The sequence below is a fragment of the Schistocerca serialis genome, chromosome 4 (genome assembly GCF_023864345.2).
Source record: "Schistocerca serialis cubense isolate TAMUIC-IGC-003099 chromosome 4, iqSchSeri2.2, whole genome shotgun sequence".
In the NCBI taxonomy this organism is placed as follows: domain Eukaryota; kingdom Metazoa; phylum Arthropoda; class Insecta; order Orthoptera; family Acrididae; genus Schistocerca; species Schistocerca serialis.
This window is the reverse complement of record NC_064641.1, coordinates 691,565,010-691,591,934: the sequence shown is the minus strand read 5'-3', so window position 1 is coordinate 691,591,934 and position 26,925 is coordinate 691,565,010. Positions and strand designations below refer to the sequence as shown.

Genomic DNA, 26,925 nt, shown 5'->3' with positions numbered 1-26,925 from the left:
TAGAACAATAATCTGCTGTAATGCATTGCTTGACTTGTGTTGAAATATCTGAAGTTTCTTAACACCTAGGTGATTGGTTTGGTTTGGTATCGTTTGGTTTTGTTTTGCTTTAGGCCGCAAAAACAACTGAGGTCATACGAGCCGAAGTCAAAACTACAGAACACGAAGACAGACAGGGGTTAAAAAGCGACAACATGTCAGTCCCAATTGACATAATAGAAGGGAGCTAAAAACAGGCACATGGAGAAGGGACTAAAAAAAGACACCACACAGAAACGGAGGTCCAAAACTAAAAATTAAATGGCCTTCGCCATACTGATTTGCTAAAACGGCCGATAATTCAGATGGCGAATCCAAGCGGGAATGCCAACAGTTAAAAAAAAAATGGGCATTCCATTAGGATGTGGGAGACAGTTAAAATTTGGGCACAATGTGTACAAAGAGGTGGGTTAGCATCACTTAACAAATGAGGATAGTTAAAAAGGCAGTGCCCAATACACAGCTTGCTTAAAAAGACCTCCCGGTTGGAGGGTCAAGAGGAGATCCCCCAAGCCACCGGGAGAGGCTTAATACGCCAGAGCTTATTCCCGTGAAGGGAGGACCATTGGCGATTCCAAAGGGACACCACCTCCTGACAGATGGCAACACAGAGATTATCTGCGGGAATACAGGAACTCGCGGGCTGAGTTACGAGGACTACAGTCTTGGCAGCAGCATCAGAAGCCTCGTTTCCTGGCAGACTGACATGACCAGGAACCCACAGAAACATCACACTGGCTCCACTAAGAGTCAGCAAGTGACAGTTTTCCTGGACCTGCTGCATTAAGGGATGGGCGGTATACAGGTGACCTAACATTACAGAAGGAGCCAATTAAAGCCTCTGAGCCTCTTCAGATGTTGGGTGAGCTGAGGCTGGGGTGATGCATTTGCTACTTTCAAGCTACAAAAAGTATTCCAGCCATTGATAGCAGAGACAATGAAATCGACACAGTCAAAAACATATTGTCAGTGTGTTACACATGGTGACACAGTGTGGGAGACAGCAGACAGCTCCAGCTGTTGACCTTTTTTACATAATAGCTCATTTAACAATTTGTCTACTCATATGAGAGAACTGGACAGGAAATGTTGTGGAGGCATAGCATACCTGCAAACTGAAAAGCAAGCAGCACTCATGGTGGGGAAAGTCACCTCTCCCACAATAACGCTACAGCTGCTTTACAGAATGACAAAGAAACAATTTCGCTCTAGCATTGCAGAACAGTACGCACAGATTTACGTAGATTCTGTTCATATGCGTTTCTTGCGCTACTATTATTAGTAATTCACATCTTTCTTCCAAGTAGTGCTAACTCACTTTGTGGAAAATAAATATCTCCTGAGTGTATCTGCCCTCTGCATACCCAGTGGATTCACAAGACAAGCTTTGGAAAGGACAGTTTAACTTTGTGAAACATCCTATAGTTGCTTTTTGTGACAGTGCAGTAGAGAGAATGGTGAACTGCCTGTTCGCTCTTCATTTTGTAGACCTATGAAGAAGTGCAATGACCACAATCCAGTGCTTCTAACCACCACCACCACCACCACCACCACCACCACCACCACCTTTCCACACAGTTACACACTCAGAACACAATTTATCTCTCAGTAACATTCTAAGGCACTTATCTGTGGTACAAACATTTAATATTTGGTCTTAACCCAGGTCATTTAACAATATACATTAATTTTATACCATTAAAACACTATTTTTAATACTCGTGTGATTTTTGGGGAACTATTGCTCCATGAAAAAAAAATGAAAAGGACCTTTTCTGTAGGAAATTTAACACAGTTTAGTTTTGTATGTGAAACATTTTTGCTAGATGCTGTGGTTTGCAAAATAATGAAGAAAAAAATATAGAAAGTTTCATTTAAATGGTTTAAACCAGTGGTTCCCAACAGGTGGTCCTCGGACCCCCAGGGGTCCGCGAGCTATGCCAGAGGGGTCCACAAGATGCTATTAGAATAAGAAGTATATTAAATATATTTCGTATGATAACAGATTTTTTGTTTTGGCCACTTCCCGCATGAGCAGAGCTTTAGTGAATGCTAACTTCTGCGTCTAGTGTCTTCCTAGAGCCAACTGACACTAGCACACCTAGCGCAAAACTAGAATTAGATAAAGGGAAATAGTTCTGCTGTATGCCCTTAGACTGCGCGTGCTAACTCTTAAGTTCAATATTTTTTTCAATAATGAATATGTCTGTTTTTTTTCTGAGTACCAAAAATAGAAAACGTATAAAAAGACTCTTAATTTGGCTTTTTTTAGGTACTTGATACTGTGGTATGACAAGGTACCAATCATTCTCGATGAGGGGGTCCTCGAGAAAATTTTGTTGGGAACCCCTGGTTTAAACCAACTTTCTGTTCCTATCATTATATTCACATTGTCACCAATAATGAAAGACACTCTGGGACCTTACCTGGATGCTTATGCAATTAACAAGTATGTAGGGACTTCGACAGTAAGATACACATCATCCCATACTAAGAAATTCGTGTAACAAGAGTGGTGCATTGTCAGAAGAGAGTACATGTTCAGAGTTTTCTGCTGACACAGTTCTGCTGCAGTACGTTTGGTTGGCTGGTTTAAAAAGGGGATGGGCCAAACTGCCAGGTCATCGGACCCTCTTTCTGATCAAAATAATTCCACAAGGGTGGGAGTAAAATAATCGAGACATAATACAAAACACAGCTGGAAGAAAGGAGAAAACCACAAGAATGACAGAAGGGCAACAAACACTAAAATGGACAAAAATCGGACAAGAAAACCACAGAGAGAGAGGCAAGAAAAATGGAGAAGAGATTACTATGGCTGGCTGACCATGAGAATAAAAAGGAGAAGTCAGCCACTCTCCAACACATTAAAACCTCCACCCTAAAGGCACTAGGATGGAGGACACAGAGGGACAAAGCACACGCGCCAAAGCTTAGATCAAATGGTAAAACCCACCCTCATGAATAAAACATAAAACTAAAGCTGCTGTTGAGGCATTGCCATCCAACACCGAAGGTGGGACAGTGGAAAAGTTAAAAGTACAATGCAGAGTGGCTTAAAGTGGGCAGTCCAGCAAGAGGTGGATGACCATCATTTGTGAGCCACAGCGACACCGAGGTGGGTCCTCGCAACATAGGAGGTAACCATGCGTTAGCCACGTATGGCCAATTCGGAGCCAGCAGAGGATAACTGATTCCCTGTGAGAGGACCGCATGGAAGACTTGCACACATTCGTAGTCTCCTTAATGACACACAGCTTCTTCTGCGTACTGTTAAGCCATTCCAACTCCCAAAGCCAAAAAACCCTGCAGCGTAAGAAAGAACACAGGTCAGTTCCAGAGATGCCCATCTCCAGAAGCGTTTTCTGCGTAGCCTGTTTGGCCAGCCTGTCAGCAAGTTTGTTGTCTGGGATTCCAATGTAACCTGGGGTCCACACAACCATCACTGAACGAAGGGACCATTCCAGGGCATATAGATGGACTCCTGAATGGAGGCTACCAAAGGATGGCGAGGGTAGCACTGGTTGATAGCTTGTAGGCTGCTCAAGGAGTCAGTACACAGGTGAAAAGACTCACCAGGGCATGAGCGGAGATGCTCAAGAGCAAGAGATATGGCTGCCAGCTCTGCAATGAAAACACTGCGGCCATCTGGCAAGGTGTGGTGTTCAATATGTCCTCTATGAACATCAGCCATCAAGCCATCAGCGTAAACCACTTCATGGCGCTGGTACATGTCGAGAATTGAGAGGAAGTGGTAGTGGGGAGCCGCAGGGTTAACAGAGTCCTTAGGGCCATGCGAAAGGTCCAGAAGAATCTGCGTCCTAGGCGTACACCATGGAGGTGTACATGAATGGACCTCAAGAAGAGGTGATAACGGGATGGACTCCAGTTCAGACAGAAGGGACCGGACGCGAACCGCAATCTTAAGCCCTGACCTGGGCCACCGGTGCGGGAGATGAACCGCCGTGGTTGGGAAAAGGAGACGTTAATTTGGATGTGCAGGAGAACTACGAACATGTGCAATGTAACTGGTGAGCAACTGTGCATGCCTAACCTTCAATGGAGGGACTCGGGCCTCCAGGCAGGAGGACACTGGTCACCGGACTTGTTCTAAAAGCTCCCGTCGTTAGGCGAATACCACGGTCATGCATTGGGTCGAGTAAATGCAACGCTGAGGGCACTGCCGAACTATAAACAAGACTCCCATAGTCAAGGCGGCATTGAACAAGGGCTCTGCAGAGCTGCAGCAGCATAGAGCAATCTGCACCCCAGTTGGTGTTGCTCATGCAGCAGAGGGCATTGAAGTGCTGCCACCAATTCCGCTTAAGCTGAAGAAGGTGAGGTAGCCAAGTCAATCAGGTGTCGAAAACCAGTCCTAAGAATCAATATGTCTCCACTACAGTGAGTGGATCATCAGTAAGGTAAAGTTCTGGTTCTGAATAAGCGGTGCAATGCCGGCAGAAATGCATGAGACACGACTTCGCAGCTAAAAACTGGAAGCCATGGGCTAGAGCCCATGACTGCACCTTGTGAATGGCTCCCCGAAGGTGCCACTCAGCAACTCCAGAATGGAGTAGCAGTATGAAATGCAGTAGTCATCCACGTACAGAGAAGGTGAGACTGACAGCCCTACAGCTGCTGCTCAACCGTTAATAGCCAGTAAAAATAGAGACACACTCAATACGGAGTCTGCAGAATGCTATTCTCCTGAATACGGGGGGGAACTATGGGAGGCACCGACTTTGACATGAAAAATACGGAGCAACAGGAAGTTTTGGAGAAAAATCGGAAGCAGTCTCCAGAGACCCCACTCATACAATGTGGCAAGGATATGATGTCGCCAGGTCGTGTCATATGCTTCACATACGTAAAAAATGACGGCAACCAGATGTTGGCGTCTGGAAAAGGCTGTTCGGATGGCAAACTCAAGGGGCACAAGATTATCAGTGGTAGAGCGACCCTAATGGACCCAACCCAACCACTGACACACCACATGTTCCAGTAGCCTACAAAGAAAGTTGGTGAGGCTGATGGGCCGGTAGCTATCCACATCAAGCGAGTTTTGACCGGGTTTGAGCACCAGAATGATGGTGCTCTCCTGCCATTGCGATGGATAAGGCGCCATCGCACCAGGTCCGGTTCAAGGTGACAAGGAGAAGTCGCTTGTAGTCAGATGAGAGATGTTCAATCATCTGACTGTGGATCTGATCCGGACCAGGAGCTGTGTCGGGGCAATGTGCAAGGGCGCTAAGGAGCTCCCATTCTGTACTTGGGGCCTTACAGGGTTCATTGTGGTGTGTAGTGAATGCGAGGACTTTCCTTTCGATCTGCCATTTGAGGGTGCAAAAGGCTGGGGAGTAATTCTCCGACGCAGAGGCTCGAGCAAAGCGCTCAGCGAGCAAAGCGCTCAGCAATCGCATTTGCATCGGTAGATAACACATCATTGATGTTAAAGCCAGGGACGCCTGTTGGGTTTGGGTTGTTTGGGGAAGGAGACCAGACAGCAAGGACATCGGTCTCATCAGATTAGGGAAGGATGGGGAAGGAAGTCAGCCATGCCCTTTGAAAGGAACCATCCCGGCATTTGCCTGGAGCGATTTAGGAAAATCGCAGAAAACCTAAATCGGGATGGCCGACGCCTGTTGGGGTCTGGTACCCAAAAAGACGTCTGATCTTCATCCAAACATCCAGACTTGGGATGGTGATGTATGGCACCCAATGGTCGACACATACCCCTCCCAACGCTCCTGTTTCCATCGTTTTATAAGCTGGAGAACGTGGGCGCGGAGCCGCTTAAAGGCTATTAAGTGCTCTAGGGAAGGGTGCCACTTATATCGCTGTAGAGCTGGCCGACACACTTTCATTGCCTCAACAACTTCCGGCAACCACCAAGGGACTGTCTTTCGCCAGGGGCACCCTCAAGAATGAGGATCACGATTTTCCGCCACAGAGACAATCGTTGTAGTGACTTACTCAACGACATCAATGACACCATGTGGAGGAGATTCAGCAGTGACAGCAGAGGTAAAAGCTTCCCAGTCTGCCTTGTTTAAAACCCATCTGGGTAGGCATCTGTGGGCATGATGCCGGGGAAGTGACACGAAGATGGGGAAGTGGTCACTACCACAAAGGTCATGTGCTCTCCAGTGGATACACGGGAGAAGGCCAAGGCTGCAAACCGAGAGATCAATGGCCAAATATGTGCCATTTGACACACTGAAATGTGTGGGAGCACCTGTATTTAAGAGGCAGAGGTCGAGTTGTGACAGTAAATTTTCGACCTCCCTACCTCGGCCAGTAAGCATGGTGCGTATTAAAATCTCCCAGAAGTAGGAAAGGTTTAGGAAGTTAATCAGTGCAGCCAATATGTTCAGGAGTTCTGCACCATCTGGAGGAAGATATACATTGCAGACAGTTATTTCCTGTGTCATCCTTATCCTGACAGCCACAGCTTCAAGAGGGCTTTGAAGGGTCACAGGCCACATACAGAGTTCAGGACATAGACGCAAACTCCACCTGACACACTATTATAGTCACTACGGTTCCTGTAATATCCCTTATAGCCACGGAGGGCAGGGGTCTGCATTGCTGGGAACCAGGTTTCCTGGAGGGCAATGCAGAAAGCAGGTGTAAAGCTTAACAGCTGCCATAGTTCAGCCAGGTGGTGCAAAAAAACCACCGCAGTTCCACTGGAGGATTACGTGACTGTGAGACTGGAAAGGCATGAAACACTCAATGAGGCAGTCTACACCTCAGGGTCACCTGCTGCCACCAGATGAGTACCTGTGCAATCAACATCCATTGTGTCTGAGGGCCCAGCGAGATCTCGGTGGACGCCAGAATCTCCATCTCACCCCCCCAGACACAGAGTTTGTAGGTAGTGGTGGAGTGGGTGTCACTGCAGTGCCTTGGTTCTTGGGGGTCTTTTTCTTTTTAGTTTTCTCTCACTGCTCCTTAGGTTTGTCCAGCTGGGAGGGCTTCACTGATTCAGTCTCAGCTACCACACGCTTCTCTGGTTGAGAAGTGGGAAGTGACGTCCCTGACGGTGGGGGTGGGGGGGTGGTGGTGTTACTCCTGAAGTAGGCTGTGCAGGAGCAACAGGGAGGGAAGTCCCCCCATCATCAAGGGGGTAGGTGGAATCTGACGGCTCTGAGAGCCAACTGTATGCGGCAGAATGGAAGATGGTAGAACCGCTGTCGTAGTGGTGGCATAGGTTGACATCATACGCACAGGATGTAGCCTCTCGTATTTTCTTTTAGCCTCAATGTAGGTCAGTCAGTCCAGGGTCTTGTAGTGCATTAGTTTCCTTTCTTGGCCAGAAAGATTCCCCATCAACTCTCGTACATATGATGTACCGGGGTGAATAAGCTTCGCTGCCAATATGGCAATTTGGTGTTGTATTTCTTAGCATTGAAGTTAAGACGTTGATTGACCACCAGCAAGAGATGACGTACTACACTTCATGGCATGTCATCTGCCCTGATGCCACCCACTCTGACCACGGGCCCTCCTCACAGGTGCCACCCAGCCTCTGCAAAGGCCACCTGGCAGGATCGCCATTGCTGAGAGTCCTGATGCCCCAGGGTGATGACCACCGACTCCTTGCGTGCTTGTGTGCATGTGGCACATCGTGTTTTGTGCCTTTGATGGAAGAATTTCCATATCCATCAGTTAAAGGTGAAAGCAATATAGTTCGCTGTTCACAGCACTCTTTGCTAGCTATCGGCAGATGTGCAAGACATGCTGAAGGATGTAATTGGCTCGATAAAAAAATCTGCTCACTAAGTTGCAGTAGGATATAAGTTATTACAGATCATAAGCTTTTGGAACTAGTGGCTCCTTCTGGCAGAAGGGTTAAAGAGGATAAAGAGGGGTAAAGGGAAAGACTGGTGAGGTTTAGGAAAAGAAGTTCAACAAAGTCATCCAGAATGTGTGTCAGGGGAGACTCACTGGTCAGAATGAGAAAGAAACACTGATTGATGAGGACTGCACCAGATGAGATTTCAAAACCCAAGAGCTTAAAGGTAATACACAAAGCAAAGGTTACTGCCAAAACATCATGTATGAGTTAACTGGAGTAAAATTCCAAGTGTATTGTATGTGACGCACACGCACGCACGCACGCACGCACGCACGCACACACACACACACACACACACACACACACACACACACACACACACTCACTAATCAGAGCAGAGTTGAGTTCAGTTCAGTGCCTTCAGTTAACTCAGTGCAGTTCTCTGAACCCTACATTCCGACTTAGCAGATTCCAGTTACAAGGAACTTGGGCCATTAACAGAGTACTGCACTATTACTTTCAGCCATAGCGACAATATCATCGACTGTCAAGAGACAACAAAGTTATTTATATGTATCACTGTATTAGGTACAGGGCATCAAGTGCCACGCATCAAACTCTACCAGAGTTTAACACTATATTGCAATACACTCTTAATAAATGTTATTAGTTGTTTCTTATTGTGTTGCCCCATTTCTTTTCTAGTGCCATCACATTAAGAATAGTAAGCATGCAATTTGCCACCATTAAAAAACTATATCAGCAAAACCACTTTTTTGCTTCCGAGGTTGTTGGGGCTCAATAAGCGTTCAATTACAACATTCTCAACAATCTGATTCATCCATTAATCATCATTCTTCTGTAATATCACATTTCATAAACATTTATTATCTCCTTGTCCTTGCTCTTTTATCACACAAATTTTACTTCCATATAATGGTACACTCTAGACAAATACTTGCAGAAAAGTCTTCATAAGACTTAAATTTGTATTCAATGTTAGCAAATTTCTCTTTGTAAGACATACTTTTCTTGCTATTGGCAGTCTCCATTTTTTATGTGCTCTATTTCAGCTACTGTCAGTTACCACATTTTGCTCATCAAACGGAAAAAATCATCTAGTACTTTTAGTGTCATTTCCTAATTCAATTTCCTCAGCTCTTTCTGATTTAATTTGGCTACAGTCCATTATCCTTGTTTTACTTTTGTTGATATTGATCTTATATCTCCTTTCAAGGCTCTATCCACTCCACTCAACTGACTTGTTAAACAGAGCTCTCCTTGACATGGCACACTGAAATCAAGAAACATTGTTGCTCCTGGATCAAGAAACGCAATGAAAGTAGCATTCACAAACATTTTCTTGAAGAGGAGGCAGTGGATATCAGTGCTAAATAAAAATATATTTTAACAATAAATCCACAATAGTTTCCTCACAAATTTAACAAATGTTTCCAATAACTGGTTCTTTGCTTTCAAAATGATTTTATTTCACATTTGCCAAATTAATTTATTTAATGCTTACCTCATATCTCTAATGTTCTCATTTGCCATATAGTAACCAGCTATAACTAGTCCAGCTTTTGATGCCCAAAAATCTACCTAGAAACAAAATGAAAAATAATATAAATTTCTTACTTTCTCCAGTTTCCTCTGCTGCAATGTATCTTATAATTAAATAAACTATTTATAATTGGTAATAACAAGCACTTCTTTATTCAGTTTCAGATTTTTACATACCACACTCATTGTCATTGGTGACAATTATAAGAATTTTCAAAATCACTGTGTGCATATAAATGTATTATCAGTGTGTTTACATAACAATATAAGTAATCAATATATTAAACATATCTTCACAGACTAACCACACATAATAGATTACAATGCAGTATACCACTGTATTGAAATCTACTGTCTAAGGGAACACATTTTTTCTAAACTAGCAATTTCTGACCCCATACTCACAATCTGCTGGAGAGAAGTACATACTTATGTCTTAATATCTAGATTACACTTTCCCTGAGTCTTACCCATAAAATCAGATGAAGGTGTTATAGTCCAGTGAAACTGTCAGCAAAAAAGCCTGTACCTTGCAAGAGGTGGGGTAGAAGATTTTATTTTTTTAACTCGTTCATGTTATTGGAAAGGTTAGAAAACCAGGTTTTGCCAACAAATTTCTCTTGGGAAAACTTTCTGCAGTCAAAAAACTTTGAAAATTTCGGACTTTTTCAGTTTTTTCAAAATATCTCAGTTTCATTTGCTCTTATCACTTTAACGTCTATTTTCTTTTTTAAAGAGCACAAAATTCTCTACAAATTTGATTCTTACCATTTTTTTCTACTCCCAGTATCTAAGGCGCTACAGCACGTCAAAAAATACCAATTTTTCAAATTTCGAGCAAAGTGGCAAATTACCTAATTTTTGGACACTGTTATTTCAGTTTCTTTTTGTGTAGTATAAACAAATTACTCATCATGTTATTCACTGGAATTTACCATCTCACTCTACTGCAGGGCCAGGACAAACAGCATCATATTCAGTAACTACGAACACATTCACGCCAGATTGCATGAAGTTTATTTGTGTTACAATATGTAATACGATTGCATGCAGGTGCCGTACATTTTCTACAGTTGACTGACGTTAATGATCAGTTATAAGAAAAAGTATGTAGGAATTGTTCTTTAGCGGACAAAAGCGTATTTATTCTTTGGCGGGCAGAAGGCGATTATCTCTGGTGATTGTTCACAGCGCGCTGACAGCTATTAGCACACAACAATAAGGGTCCTACAATTTGGAGTCGCTTCCATTCAGTATATGTTGTGGTGCTGAAAATGCTTGTTCCTTACCCAATGTCCCTATTCTCAGAAAAAGGCATGCGAAAAGGAACAAAATCTTCATTCTACAATGCCTTCATTCCAGTAGAAGATGTGAAGTCAGGTGGACCGAGTAAATTTTTTGTCATTGATGGAGGGTACCTTATCCACAAAGTGACTTGGACTTGAAATGTTTGCTTCAAGTCAATAGCCCAAAGCTATGTTTGTTACCTGCAATGGCATTTTGGATCTCAATTTGCCATTGTATTTGATGGGTATCCATGTGAGGGAGAAAATGTAGCACAAAGAGTGCTGAGAGGATTCGTAGGTCCAAAAAACATTCTTCGGTTGACGTTGTTGAATCAGAGATGGTGAACCAAGTCCCTCAGGACAAGTTCTTGCCCAACGAATGAAACAAGATGCGTTTGATCACACTTAATAAAAATGAATTTCTGAAGTGTAGCATTGAAGTGCACCAGGCACAAGAAGATGCTGACATTATGATTGTAACATCTGCCATTTCAAGAACCAAAGATTTTGGAAGTGTTGTCATTGTAGGAGAAGATGTTGACCTGCTTGTGCTCATGACCGGTTTGGGGCAGGCATTGAAAACTAATTTTTCTTAAAGCCAGGAAGAGGAAATGCAGAAGACAAGTGGTTTTCCACTGCATCTTACAAGTTTGACAGTGAATATATCCTGTTCACTCACGCCTTTAGCGGATGTGATATAACATTCGCATTTTTTGGTCAACAAAAAATTAAGTGCTGCAATATTGTTGCGAAAAATGAACACCTAACCTCAGCGCTTTGCATGATCAATAAACCACATGCTACCCGTGAAGAAATAATAACAGCAGGAGAACAGATTACAATCGCATTGTATAGTGGAGGTGTCAGCAGTTCCCACACACTAGACCATTTGCGGTACCAGCTATTCGCCAAGCCTGCCACAAAAAGCAAACTGAATCTTGCACGGTTGCCACCTACATAAGATGCTGCATAACATCATTCATTGCGGACTTACCGACAAGTCCAAAGTTGGCTGGGAAACTGGAAACCTCCTGAGAAATGGGGCTGGAATCACAGCGACCACAGTCCAATACCCATTATAATGAGCCAAGATCCAGCACCTGAAGCACTTCTTCACATTGTTTCATGCTCATGCAAGCTGAACTGTGGCGGAGCGTGTTCCTGCAGAAAAGCGGGTTTGAAATGTTCTTCAATTTGCAAGAAATGTATTGGGGTCAACTGTGAAAACGTGCCAAAATTCTTATATGAAGACAGTGAAGAAGATGCTATGGAGGATGTTGAGGAAACCGCTGACGAAATCAACGAACTTGCTGAGGCTGACTCGCTGTTTAAAGAAGAGGTCAATCTGGGATCAACTCTATGTACAGACCCTGAATCCGTAACTCAGGGTATTTCTGGTGACACTGAGGAACCTGGCCCATCAAAACGTTGGAAGTGATACTCATATCTGTCTCAAGTGTGCTAAAGTGCGGTATTACAAGTATTACACACCTAGAACTGTCAACATTTTTTAGTAACTGACAATGCATTTTAATTGTAATAAAGCTACTTATTTTTAATGTCAACTGTGTGGCTTTTATACACAAGAATAATTACCTACCTAATTAGGTTGCCTATTGCAGCTAATAATATAGTTCAGTTTCCTGAGACAATTTATTGTGTGTGTGTGTGTGTGTGTGTGTGTGTGTGTGTGTGTGTGTGTGTGTTTTAATGATGTATTTTTATATTTATAGTTTTACAAATACCAGGGCTGAGGTGGCCCATAGTGAACTTCAGGTAGTGATGTAAGAATCACAATAGTTGGGCGCCCAGCAATCCTCATGTTGCATACAGAGAAATTGAATACCTGAAAGTGAGGTGGTAAATTCTAACGTACAACACGATGTATAATGTATTTATACTACACAAACAGAAACTGAAAAAATAGTGTTCAAAAATAAGGTATCTTGTCACTATGCTCAAAATTTGAAAAATTGGTATTTTTTGAAGTGCTGTAGCGCCTTAGATATTGGGAGTAGAAAAAAAATGGCAAGAATCAAATGTATAGAGAATTTTGTGCTCTTTAAAAAAGAAAATAGACGTTAAAGCGATAGGATCAAAAAACTGAGATATTTCGAAAAATTGAAAAAAGGCCAAAATTTTCCAGGTTTTTTGGCTGCAGAAAGTTTTTCCAAGCGAAATTTTGTTGGCAAAACTCAGTTTTCTAATCTTTCCAACCATATGAATGAGTTGAAAAAATAAACTCTTCTACCCCACCTTTTGCAAGGTATCTTCTATGAAAAAAAGTACCAAGAACTGAGGCCCAAATGCCTCCTTATATGACTGATCTGCACCTGGTATGTAAGTATGGAACACTGTTTCAAATTCATTAGTTAAGGGGCTAAAAGTTTTATTGACACTGTATGCCCTCACTTTCTTTAAGCAGTGCCTATTGTTTACAGAGCCAAAAGCCCTTCTCAAATACAGAAATATTCCAGTTGTTTGCATACCTTATTCTATATGACTGGAAGAATCTGCAACAGCAGTAGTTGTGATCAAATGCCTCCTATATCCATACTGTGACTCAGGAAGGTTTGCATTTCTTGAGAAGAGGGCGGTAACTGAGATAGAATAACAGTATCAAATATTTTACTGAAGGTGGCGAGCTGTGGCATTAGTCAAAAATTTGAAACTTCTGCCTACCTTCCCATCTTGCCTCTGACAATCAGACTTACTTTTAACAACACTTGGATATACATTTCCCCTAATATTACAATTTATAAGACAGTTAAAGCGTCTAGTCACTTCATTCACACATTTTTTTTTCCCACCACACTTGAGATACCATCTTGTCCATATGTCTTTTTTTCTGTAGCTTTAAGTTAAATATCTCCTACCAGCGACATGTGAGTGCTGGTAACCTAGAAGACAAACCACCACAGCCCACCGCCAGACAAATTTCAGGTAGTTGAGGGCACAGATACAACACTTAAAATGTCAGTGCTCGCTGCCGATCACATGCTACAGGTAACTACCACTGTTGCAATGAGTGGAGTCCCCTTGACACAAAAGAAACTTATGGATAAGTCTGGTGTGGCCAATAGCCAACTCTCAGCGAGTTCATTTCCTGAAATATTCGCATGGCTTGGTGTACAGATAATGTTACTGTCACTCCAGAACTGTAGAGATCAACTAATAGGTCTTGGATGTTAGTGACCAAGAGTTTCTGGGGTAGCAATGAGATACTCACGGAGTAACTACAAACTAGGAAGAGTAACCCATAATATGGTGACCCTTTCTGCAGGCACTTTCCAGAGAACACTTCTCGTGCGCCTTGGTTGTCCAAAAACAAAACCTACAGTTTTCTTAGGGCCACAAAAAGAGATCCATCCAAATCAAAGATAGAACTGATTACACACCATGGAGGGGGAGAGGGGGAGGGGAGGGGGTGGGAGGCAGCGCAAGAGAGAACTCTATGCTGGAGGAGGTCCTTGAATAGAGCTTCCAATTGTATCCTCCCAGTTGGTCTACCCATTTTGGGGATTTTTGTAAACTGTCTAATCGAGTAAAATGGACAGGTAGGCATCTAACAGACTGTGGCCACATCGTTTGACAACAGTTGCTAGTGTCTGACCCCAGTGGTGATATACCAGCTTCCATCAGGAGGCTGTAGACAGGACTCTTACAGAAAGTTCCAGCTGCCAACCGCACATCACACTGGTGGACAGGGTCCAACAAGATGATGGTGCTGTTGACCCATATGCAACATATCCATACTCCAGCTGGGATAAAACCAAAGCTTTGTTAAATCATACAAGCCTACGAGGTCTACACCCTTGGAGATGTTGGTGAGGAATCTGAGGGTACCAAGTTTTCTCACACAGTTTGGTTTGAGCTGGCATACAGGTGGTGACCATCTTCACTTACTGTCAAATAAGATCTAAAAATTTGAGTTTCCATGACTTGAAGTAACTGGTTTCTGAGGAAAAGTTCTGTGCACAGGTGTATTGCCCTGAGTCGGCGAAAAGCCCATGGCATGAGTTTTCATCAGAGAAAACTGATACCCATGATTCAGGGTCAAATTATGTACTTTATGCATGCCCACCTGAAGTTGGTGCTCAGTGATGTGCAATGATGGGGAGCTGTATACAGGCATATGTTGTTCACATACAATGAAAGTGAGACCATGGGTCACACTGCATTCACACCACCATTGACTGCACTGCAAAAGAGCTTATTCCTACAGAACCTCAATTTCCTGTATGTATTGGTCGCTGAGAGTCAAACCTATCCAGACCTGGGATCATCTAGGGGATACAGAATTCTTGATAAAAATGGGTGAACAGCCTCAGGAGCCCCACCCATGTGGTGTAGATAGAACGATATGGTGCGAAGTATATTGTACCTCTTGTAGGTCAGAGAACACAACGATCAGCTGTTGGCAATACGCAAAAGCATTGCGCTTGGCACATTCCAGACAAATCAGTTGGTCTTTGGTGGGCTGTAATGCCTGAAAGCTGCTTTGAAATTGTGATATAGGTGTCCTTTGGCTTCCAGGCACCAACGCAAGTCATCGGTTGACCATTCATTTGAGTAATACGCACAGCCCGTTCATTATAGAGATTGGTCAATAATTAGTCAAACTCTGAGGATTTGTCCTGCCATTGGGAGGGCAATCCACTTCCCACCAAATACGATTGAAAAACCTGAGGATCGGTTTTATGCAGTTGTTAAGATGTTTCAGCATTTCATTATGGATTTTATTGGGACCAAGGGCTGTGTCTGACACTCTGCTATAGCGCCACAGAAATCCCACTCGCTGAATAGAACACTGTACGATTCAAAGCCATGTGCATGGAAGGATAAGGAGTTTCACTCCACCAAGCATTTCTGGGTAAGGAAATTAGGATGACCGTTTCTACATGTGGACACTTTGGTGAACTGGACAGTGGAGTTTAATCCATAGTTGAGACAATGGGGTGTGGGCTCCCATAGATGATAAATACTGTTCGCAATACTCCTGCTTTCTCTTCGTTATTAAAAACCACGTCTTCAGTAAGAGTCTCTTGAATTTAAATGTTCCATAGAGGGGTGGCACTTTTGTCACTGAAGTGCCCTGCAACACACTGATAGCTGCAGCTATTTCTTCAGATCACCATGGCACAGTTTAATAACATATCATTGTTTACGCAGCAAGCATGAATAGCATCTTTTAATACTCCTTCAATATCCTTCTCATGAGTGGTTTCACATGTTGCTTTGGAGGTAAACAGAGGTTCTCACTGAAACCATCACATTGAATGGGTGATCAAACTACTCCAGATGCCCTCTTGGCATTAATGCAATTTGAACAGTACGATTTATAATTTTTAATAGCACAGAGTTGGGTTTCTCATAACCATGTCTCCTGTAGTTTCGCCCCAACTGCACAAGTCACTATCTGAGATCTTGTCATTGTACTGGGTGTGAGTTCTGACACAAAGTTTGAGGCTGTACCGACTGCAGGGGGTGGGGGGCTTCACACTTTTTCATAGCTACTTGATAAGACAGGCAGTCAAGTGTTTTTATATTCCTGGATTTTCTTCTCCCTCTTGAGAACTGAACTCGACAGCAAATAACAGGCATGGTGTTCTGGATGGTTTACACATGTAGGGGTAACACATATTGATAACTTTGACTATTGCGTTGTTCAGCTTGAGACTATAGGAAGACAGCTAGGGACACTAAGATGGGAAACCAGAGATGTAAGACACTTAGCAGGCAAACACGGTAGTGTTTACATTACACAGGGTAAACACACCAACAGAAATAGCTTGCAAATTGCAGATGCTCTGGACAGCTGTCCCAAGGGAGAAGTTTCAGTTCAAAGAATTAACTAGTAACTTCATATACTGTCTAGACGCTGTTGTAAGGTGTCACAGTAGATGGTGGTCACAGACAGACATATCTCAGCATATTCAGCAAGCATTATTCTTGCTCTTAAGTACAGCAACATCAACATCAATGGATTCACACTGTTAGAGAGAGATGGGAAATGAGTAAAACTGCTGAAATAGTGACTCCCAATTGTGAGACAGGAGTCTACACCCTTAGAGTGGAGCTAACTGGTGTAAAACACTATTGTTGCTAGCCAAACTAGGAAGGGCAGTGATGTTTAGCATACAGCTGAACACTGTTGCTATAAGCATGGAGTTTGTTAGTGTAAAGGCGGGCCACATCCTTACCTACAGAATACGAGAACAGAAAGTAGTTGAATGTGGTTGACCAGAAGTAGCCTGGAGGTGCAGAGCCAGATTGGCTGATGCTGCAACGTGACAACAGATTGACAGTCCAACTACAGATAGACAAGGTACGTTGCCACAATCCTTTAACAGCTCCACATTTTTGTCTTTAGAAGAGTTTAGACAGAACATTTGAAAAGTAAATCTGTGTTGCCCTAGGTAAGCTCTGATTTAAGTGTTTTCCCACTTGGAGTGCTGCTCTCAAATGTTTGTACTTTATGATGTGCACAGGGATTTCTACTTCTGTTAGCTCTCACCCCACAAATTCTGTGACTTCTACTATGCCAACATTTGATTCTTTGCTTTCTGTAATACTTAGAAATAGATTTAAGTGTATCAATTAGTCTGACTGTGTTAAACAAGTGATATTTAGACCACTGAGTTCGTCAAGTAACGTACACGTATCCTTATTGAGTCCCAAAATTTGCACCTCTCATAGCTTCGCTGTGGCAGTGCTTGCAGTGATGCAAACAATCACTTGTCACTGTAAGTTCATCTTTCTTCATTAGCTGCTAACTGCTCAGAAATTGCAGACCAATGTGAAACCATTTTTAAGCTCTAATACACTACTTCTATTCTATGCCAGAACACGAAAGAGTTGTACACGAGTGCTGCCCTCAAATGTTGCCCTGCCACATGCCCAACCCATAACCTCAATTAGGACTGCGGGAGGACATGTGTCCGAATCACTGGCACTGAAGACACCTCACAGGAGGAGGAAAATTGGGCTTGGCATCACACCTATTACCTATGCCTTAATTTTCTCAAGGAAAACTTCCATCCATCTAAGGCTAGGATGAAAGCTCCAATGTCTACCCTATTATCCTTAGATCGCCTTTGGACACAACAAACAAAATGGACTCCATGCTGTTAAGAGGTTAGCACACAATTCTTCATGGGTCTGTAGCATTAGGTTTTAGTGGAAAATGACAATGTGAATTATTTTGAGTTTGTTATGAGAAGAGATGGTGACTGGTATACGCCAAAACTTGTCACAAGCCTGAAGCTGCGATCAGGTAGCACTCAATGCTTTGATAAAAAAAGATCAATTTATCATCTTCTCTATCACAGCAATTTCTCCAAACCAATTTTTTTTTTTTAAAAAAAAAAAAAGAGAGAGAGAGGAGAGGCTTCTTTGTTCTGAAAGATTCTCCATCAGTTCTGGAGCATACCAAGAATGGGTAACCTGCCACCTCCATTTTTCTTTGCCTGACTCTCTGCCAATGGTGTGGCCAAATACAGAAATGCCATGGGGTTGTAAATATCTGCTTTAAAAATCTTGTTTTTTGTTTGCTGAGATGGCAGTGTTGGTATGGCCATCGATATGGACGAGTTTAATTTGTTTTGTTGCGGATCATACACCCTGATGCCACACACATCAATTGGAGGCTCTCTCAACAGGCACCACAAAGTCATGACAAAGGTTACCTGCTCATTACTGTTGCCCATGAGTCCAGACTGCACAGGCACCTACTCCTCAGCATGCATTGGGAGGTCACAGCTCAGGCATCAGCAGTATGATCCCTGCATTGTCAGGGAGCTACAACTATGACAGGACAGTACATGTCACATGTACAGTACAGTATTTCCATTGCATGTGGGTTGTCAGACTAGATACTCAGTTTTTGGAGAAGAGTGCAAAAATACTTCAGATGACTGTATCTGTACTACACGCAGCAAATTCCTAGATGTCCCAGTCTACATTCTGTAGGTTAAAGTCGCCTTGAACCACTACAACATGCTCCGGATATTGCTGTGCTACACAGCATAGATTTTCTTTGAACGATTCTGAAACTGTCATTGCGGAATCGAATGGCTGACAAAGATATCCAATAAGTTATTTGAGTTCACCTATCCCTATTACTTGCATCCAACTTCACAATTAAGACTATTTCCACCTAAATAGACACTGTAGTTTTGTTGACTGCAATGAACACTCCTCCTCCTCCTCCTCCTCCTCCTCCTCTGGCACCTCATCTGTCTTTTCAATATACATTTGACGCCTCATTAAATATTTCAGAACTTCCTACTATGGGTTTCAGCTTGTCTCATTTCCAAGAATAATTTGAGCATGATGGCTTTCCTACAGGGGCAGTAAATTCAGGAATTTCATTATGAATACTTTTACAATTTACTGTTAAAATTTTGACAGTCAAAGTATCTACTTTGTATGAGGTCTGATTTCATTCTCCAAGTATCGATTGGGGAGTGTTCATCAGAGGACCTCCAACTACCACATAGCCTAAAAAAATCCCAATAGCACTCCACACGTACTCTGCTACCTACACAGTTGCTTCTTCTTTGTGTAGTGCACCCTTGACCTATCACAGGGTGTACTACAATCCTCCACACCATACACAGGCTGAGAAATCTGCAGGCAAAGCTGTCACAGGATCGACAGAGCCTTTGGTTGACAACCTCCACTTGGTTCCAAAGCAAAGTACCCTGATAAACTCTGGGAATTACGCTACAAATTGTGAGTTCTTCCTGCACACTGAGTGAGGCCGGCAGTGTTCATCACTTCTGCCAGTTGCCCATATGAACCAAGGATGGCCTCTTATCAGAAGCAACAGATATCACTGGTGTTGGTGTGAGCCACAACTTGTGAACAACTGCCACCCTGCATTCTCAGAGGCCGACACTTTGCTGAGATGTGTAGCTGGCAAATATATATAGCTGCACCACTCTACACTTAATAGTGACTACAGTGACTGAAAAAAAATCACAACACCAAAAAATAATGCAGAGTAAATTTTGAGATAACCTTTGTCTAGGTAACACATTTATGTGATTAACATTGCAAGATCACAGGTTAATTAAGAGTGAGATACGTCATTGCAAATGTGAAAGGCTGGTACATTAATAACCAGTGTAATCACCAAATGCAAGCATGCAAACATGCATACATTGTGTTGTAAAGGTGCCAGAAGTCAGTTTGTAAAACGGAGTTCCATGCCTGTTGCTTGGTTAACCTATACAAGCAGGGTTAACGTTGTTTGTGGATGACACTGCAGTTATCGTCTGATGATGTCCCATGTGTGCTTGAACAGGCCAATACAACATGTTAGCATTCTGTTGAGCATGTTGGGTTACAACAGCGGTATATGGGTGAGTGTTATCTTGTTAGAAAACACACTCTGGAATGCTGCTCATGAATAGCAACACAACGGGTCGAATCACCAGACTGAGGCAAAAATTTGCAGGCAGGGTATGTGGGATTACCACGAGAGTGCTCCTGCTGTCATATGAAATCAGGCCCCAGACAATAGCTCCAGGTGTAGGTTCAGTGTGTGCAATATGCAGACAGGTGGATTGCATGTCCTGAACTGGACTACTCCAATTCAACACACAGCCAGCACTGGCACCAAGCCAGAACCAGCTTCCATCATAAAACACAATAGATCTCCAGCCTGTCCTCTAAGGAGTTCTTGCTTGACACCACCGAAATCGCAGATGGTGTTGGTTTGGGTCAGTGGAATGCATGCTACAGGATGTCTGACTTGGAGCTATCCTTGAAGTAACCGATTTGTAACAGTTTGTTGTGTCACTGTTGTGCCAACTGCTGCTCAGATTACTGCTGCAGATGCAATATGATGTGACAGATCCAGACACCAAACACCTGGAGTCCAATCTTTTTGTGACCGTACATTTTCGTGGTCACTGCTGGCAGCTGTCATGTACAGTGGCTACATTCCTGCCAAATCTCTTTGTCATATCGCAGAAAAAGTACCAAACTTCTCATAGCCCTATTACACGACTTCATCCAAACTCTGTGAGTTGTTGATAAGTGCATCTATCGCCTTAAAGGCACTGTTGATTAACACAAACTCACCACATCCAATCTCAAAAGTAGCTAACGTTCACGACTGTTATAGAGTGTATATAAAGCAAACCTGATTTTCGTCCTCATAGCGCCATTCTTATGCGACTGGTGCAAAATTTAAAGAGACATCTTTCAGATGTAGAAGCATGTCTACCAACTTTCATTTACGTCGCTCTACTCCTTCTTGGTGTTAAGATTTCTTTTCATTAATGGAAAAGGTGAGAGTACACCTCTTAAATTCTTGTATATGGAAGGAATTTAAAAATCTAACTATGAAAGCACTCGAGGAAAAAAAATTGGTAACCTGCTACTCTTCTAATGTGTGTCAGGCAACAGATGGAACCCCTAGATATTTACCCTTCCCTGGTGACCCAAGTGTTCAATTTTTGTATTCATGTGGGATTTTTATGCGAAGGAGTATCTCACATGAGAGAGAAATGCTGACTTCATTCACATCATCTGTCCTCTAAAATTACAGCTGAAGAAACCCAAATAAAATAACTACATATTTCATGGTTATAATAATACCCATACAAGTATTAAAATGAAGACTTTACTTTACAAGCTCCCACCGAGGTGGAACTTGATGCAATGGTTCACCCATGCACAGCACAGGTATCTAAAAGCATGTGTCACCACTGCACCTGGTGGCAAAGAAGCCAGTTGGTTGATGGTCATGTGGTTACCATACAGCATTGAATGCTCTCACAGTTCCCAATGGCTATCTGGTGCAACCCAATGGACATTTTGCATGTCGTATTTTTGACTGTACTCTTTTTTCCATGCTGTATCTTGTCAATGACTACAATCAAATCCCACTGGCCTCACAAGGTATACACAAAAGAACTAATATAAAAGTATCTGCCTACCTGTATGTCATAGGGGATGCACAACAGTGCAAAGACTTTCAAAAGGTCTGTTAAAAGACAAGTTAAGGAACCTAGACTTATGTTTCACCTACATTGATGAAGTAGCATCTTCATTGTCAGAACAACTTTATCTTCGAGAAGTTTTTCAAGACATCAGCATCTATGGAATACTACTGAATCCCGTCAAATGTGTTATAAATGTTACAGGAGTCCCCTCTTGTCAAATTCAATAAGTCTGCTACTAGCATATGCCCACCTTCAGAAATAGTTGCCACCCTGATAAAGTATCCAGTGCCAACAACTGTGCGAGAACTGCACTAATACCTACATATGACATATTGTCTTTTCACATCTTGTGCTGCCAAAGTCTAGGTGACACTCCATGTGGTACTATAGTAAGTCAATGACAGAAGATTGCTGACTGCTGCCAATGCTGTTGGCAGCTTTCAGCTGCAAAATGCACAATGACTGCAGGTGACAACAAAAGTGTCTAGATAGCTGCAACAACACTGAGGTATTGACATACAGACGCGCATACAAAATCATGTTAGACAGGTGGCTGAGGTAGACATGCAAAGCAATTGTGCCAAACCCATTGCAGCTATCAGGGGTATTCTTTTGAAGACCCTTACCATATCGGGGCTCCCAGGATGTGGTTCCACAGCTTAAGTGGAAGAACAAGCTACACTAGGCATGCTAAGCAGGCCTTGTGTGGGTTTCACTACTTGCTCATCTTTTGCTACAGTCCCCTTGTGCAATCTTTCCAGATGCTTCAGCCTGCTCTGTGGATGGGGTTCTGCAGCAGCACAGCAATGGATTCTGGGAACCATCAGGTTTTTCTCTTAAAAACTGACAAACTGTGGTCTTTGCCACTATGATTGGTGTCCAATATTTCAGGTTTATGGTTGAACAGTATAATTTCACCATCTACAGCGAATGTTGACTACTGGCATCTGCATTTTTACAACTCCAGAATAATCAACTGTCAATCCAACTGCATTACCTGAATTTCATAGCTCAGTTTGTGACTGACATTTGGCACTTAAGTTTCAAATATTTCTACAGCAAACAGGAGACAGTGAAGAACTACTGAAAGTTATACGCCAACACAAAGCAAAACCAGCTGGACACTTAATCAGACATGATATTCTGCTACAAAGCAATTTCATAGGCAAGATAATGACAGGATGACCAAGAACATCCTATATGAAAAATAGGATCAGTGAGGTGGGATGTTCTTCATACATGGAGATGGTGATGATGAGGCTAAAGAGAGGAACCAGTGGCTTCAGAGACAAGGCTTAGCCCTTTGAAATGCACAGTAGTTTCTAATGAGCTGCCAGGAATGTTGGCCCTTCAATTGCAGTGCATGCTCCCGCCAGCTGCCGACGCAGCAGCATACTGTGACGAAGTCACTGGCCAGACAAGAACATATTTACCTATATTGCTAAGCCACCGTTTATCTGAGTCCTTCATGGACTAAGTTATCCAGGCATGCACACTATGAGAGCAATGGTGCAATGCTTTGTATGATTTAGCATGTAGAAAGACTGCCGCTTACAAACCCAGGAATGTGCCCCCTGCCAGAAGTGCAAAGTGACTTACTATGTACAGGTACCAGAAACATTACTAGTGATCCATGTTTTACACATCTGCATGTGGATTTTGTTGGCCCCTCGATATTTCTCGTACTTGCACTATTGACTGATCTACTCCTTCCTCATGCCATAATAGACAAGCCACTTCTTCACAGACCTCATCACAACAGAACACATCACCTTGTGCCGATTCCCAATTGTCCAGCTTTAGAACCACAATGTTATCGAGGCCTCTATCAAGTTGTACAATGCTGACACTCTAGGTAAATTTATAATTAGGTAAAATTTTACATATAAGAAGGTTCAAAAAGTTTCATGCCAGTACTGGATGGCATATCAATTATTTTATGGGCAGTCTGAATCCATTTTTAGAAACTGTGTGTGTGTGTGTGTGTGTGTGTGTGTGTGTGTGTGTGTGTGTCCCTAATTTTTCTAAATAAAACTTCTGCATTTACCTAAACTGGTCACCTGTACATAAATTTCCTATGACAAAACCTAACGATTAGCTCCAGATTGGCTTCATAATATCCGCAATGATGTTTGTGAATTTTCTTTTATGTGCCTTGTATACCCCCAGTATATGTCCTATTAACATGATAGTGTAGTTCAAGCAGACAACGGGCCAATGAAGATCCTAAACAAGGGGGATTACGGAAGTGTCCGATTCCACCTGTCTGCTTTAACCCATGATGTCATCAATATGGTGGAAATGGCTATTCTAAGCGGCTCCAATATGGTGACTATGCTGTCACTACATACACATAGCAAGAAACATGAAAATACATATAAATAAGAAGGACGACTGCAGGAAACTTTTTTTTTTTTTTTTTTTTTTTTTTGTTTTTTTTTTTTTGGGAGGACAAGCTAAATATATATAAAAAACCATGATCTCAAAACACACAAAATGATGAACAAAAAATAATTACAAAATCTATAGGAATCTGACACTTCCTTGACCTATATAGGTCAACCGCAGCTGACGATACCAGAACACCAATACCTACATATAAAACTATGAAAATTAAGATCGCTCATTCCCCTTGACCTTTATAGGTCAACCACAACTATTGATGCGAAAACATTAACACCTACAACTATGAAAAACAAAACAAAACCACAACACCTCAAAAATTCAAAACTCAAACATCCCTACAGAAATTAAAACACATTAAATACACAGAACATTACAATTCGAGGAAGGAAAAAAAAAATTATTTATCACCAACAAAGAAAACAAGACGACATATACAAACACAACCAACTCAAACTCCACACTATAATGACGTCATACACAGCACCCTTATGTCATGGGTCAAAGCAAACGGGTGGAATCTGATGCTTCCGTTGACCCAAACAAGGAAACAATGAATGAAGTCAAGTTTTGTTCTCTGCCAAGTCTTGATTTAGTATCAAAGTACTAACTTATTCACATCTGGATACACCATGAACTACCTAACAAATATCTTATTTTCCACATTATAATATCGTTAGTGATCCTTTATTTTTTATGGATGGCAGTAATAACATAAATGGTGCTCAATCAATGGATGACCTGCTACCTGCTGAGGAACATTAAAATGTCATGGTCAGTGTGCTACTAGGAGTTGAGACTAATTAAATACATTTGGGATTTACTTGGAAGATTTATTGCAGGCAGGCTAGCAACAGTTGTGTATTAAGTGTTAAAGATCACTGAAATATTCCTCAGAAGCAGTCTGATAACCAAACATGCTGGCAGATTAAAACTGTGTGTCTGGTCTGGACTCTGTAATCTCACTGAATCCATGCTCTCTGCATCAACACTAGCTGATTTCAGAGACCACATGCTGCATTAAGATGGTAATTTAGGTTACTATGCCTGTTTTTTTTTTTTACTGTCTCTGAGAATTCACCATGTTAAAATCTATCTTTGTGCATTATATCTACTAAATGCCATGACTATGAATCAACGAGCCTGTTTGTGTTGCTACGAATTTCATTGCTAATAACAAATCTATGTATGATCGTGTTTGCCAGAAGTTTTTAGTCCTGTAATATGACACCCAATCTGATATCTGTTTGACCTCTCCTCTTTGCTTCATAATTTTGACATTCTAGCTGCTGGTCATTGAAACTTGGCATTTCAATTGTACAGACAGAAGTTTCTTGTGTAATAAATGGTCCTTCCTTTGCTTTTTTTCTTCTCAGCACCAAACACACAGTCACTTCCAATTAGTAAACTTCACTTCATTTTGTCTACTTCTGTATTAATGTGAATTAGTTACTGGTAACAGCACGACTGAATTCATTTCATAACTATCAATAAATTTACTTTTGGAGCGGCAGATGTGCATTAGTTGCTAGCTCCAAAAATGTTGAATCTAGAGGACGCAGTTGAAAGATTTGTTATAAACTGGATTCCCTTTTTCATTTGGAAAAGCTAGGGCTGCCAGCAAACGTTCATAAAAAGTAGATGTTTCAATAAACAAGTTCATCAAGTGTTTGCCTGGTTAAATGTACATGATTTGAAATGTGTTTCGTATTAAATATTTTTCACTCACTAAGGAAATCATTCATCGAATATGAACTGAACTGATGATCCTGTTCGATAGAATTTTTTGGACGAAATGACTTAATGATAAATTCGAACTGGTATTAAAATTCTGACAAAACACGTTTGCTTCTTTAAGCAAAATGACACCAAGTATGTAATGTTCCAACATCTATCATACTCCTGACAGGCAATACGGTGTATTTGCAATACATAGAGAAGTTTTTCTTAGCACTGACAATAGCGTGGCATTAGTAGCAGCAGTGAATTTACCTGCGTCAGTGCTACCTCCGTCATTGGGAACACTTGTAAACATATGTGAAATAATGGAACTGCATCGGTAATCACCAATCCTTTTGACTTCGCATCCTTCGACTTTGAATCTTCTGCTAACAAAAGACCATTTATAGCACAATGCGGATATTTTGCTGCATGAAGAATCATTTTACAATACGCGCGAGCAGAAAACTTTATTTCCGCCATTCTCGCTTGCAAAGATTACTACTATGAAGAAGTCATAGTTAAAACCACCAATCAGTAGTAATTTAGCAAACTCTGAATTTATGTCTGTAAAACCGGAATGTCATGTGCGCTTAAAACTGGCTCCACTTAATTGATGCTAATTGGTTTCCTCGCCAAAAGTGCTACGCAACAGTTGATAAGCGCAAACAGCAGTTACAGTTAAAAGGCATTTCATTGTTTGGTACTACATCTAAATCCACATCTATTCTCTGCTAAATGCCGTGAGGTGCATGGCAGAGGGTACATCCTATTGTACCAGTTATTCGGGTTTCTTCCTGTTCCATTCACGTATGGAACGCGGCAAGAATGATCATATCGAGACAGTTAACTGATTAAGTAATTACTGCAGCTCGAAATGTGACTAATTTGCTTTATACTTTTACGCATTATTCGATTAAAATTGAGAGCCATATAATTTTTAGTGCTGGATCGAGTACTCGATCAACGCAGTTCCAAATACGACCGCTCGGTTTTACTTTTGTAGCGGCATAACATCTGTGACTTTGTAAAGTAGGATCACTGCCCCGCGGGGCAGTTGGAGTTAGTAATTAGTAGGGTCTGCACGCTCGTAGAGCTTACATATTACATTACTAATAAGTAGTGTGAAAATCGTATCTTCATGCTGTGTCACTAT

General features: G+C 42.0%; 1 protein-coding gene across 1 annotated transcript in view; it reads right to left on the bottom strand.

Moving 5' to 3' along the window:
* The window catches only part of LOC126473192 (ER membrane protein complex subunit 8), a 47,832-nt gene extending 21,556 nt beyond the window's left edge, over positions 1-26,276 (bottom strand). Inside the window, exons 1-2 of the mRNA XM_050100087.1 lie at positions 26,043-26,276; positions 9,366-9,442 (exon numbers count right to left, since the gene is read on the bottom strand). Coding sequence (XP_049956044.1) covers positions 9,366-9,442; positions 26,043-26,252 — 287 coding nt within the window. The 5' untranslated portion in view covers positions 26,253-26,276. The remainder of the gene's footprint in view (positions 1-9,365; positions 9,443-26,042) is intronic.
* Positions 26,277-26,925: the final 649 nt, after the last annotated feature.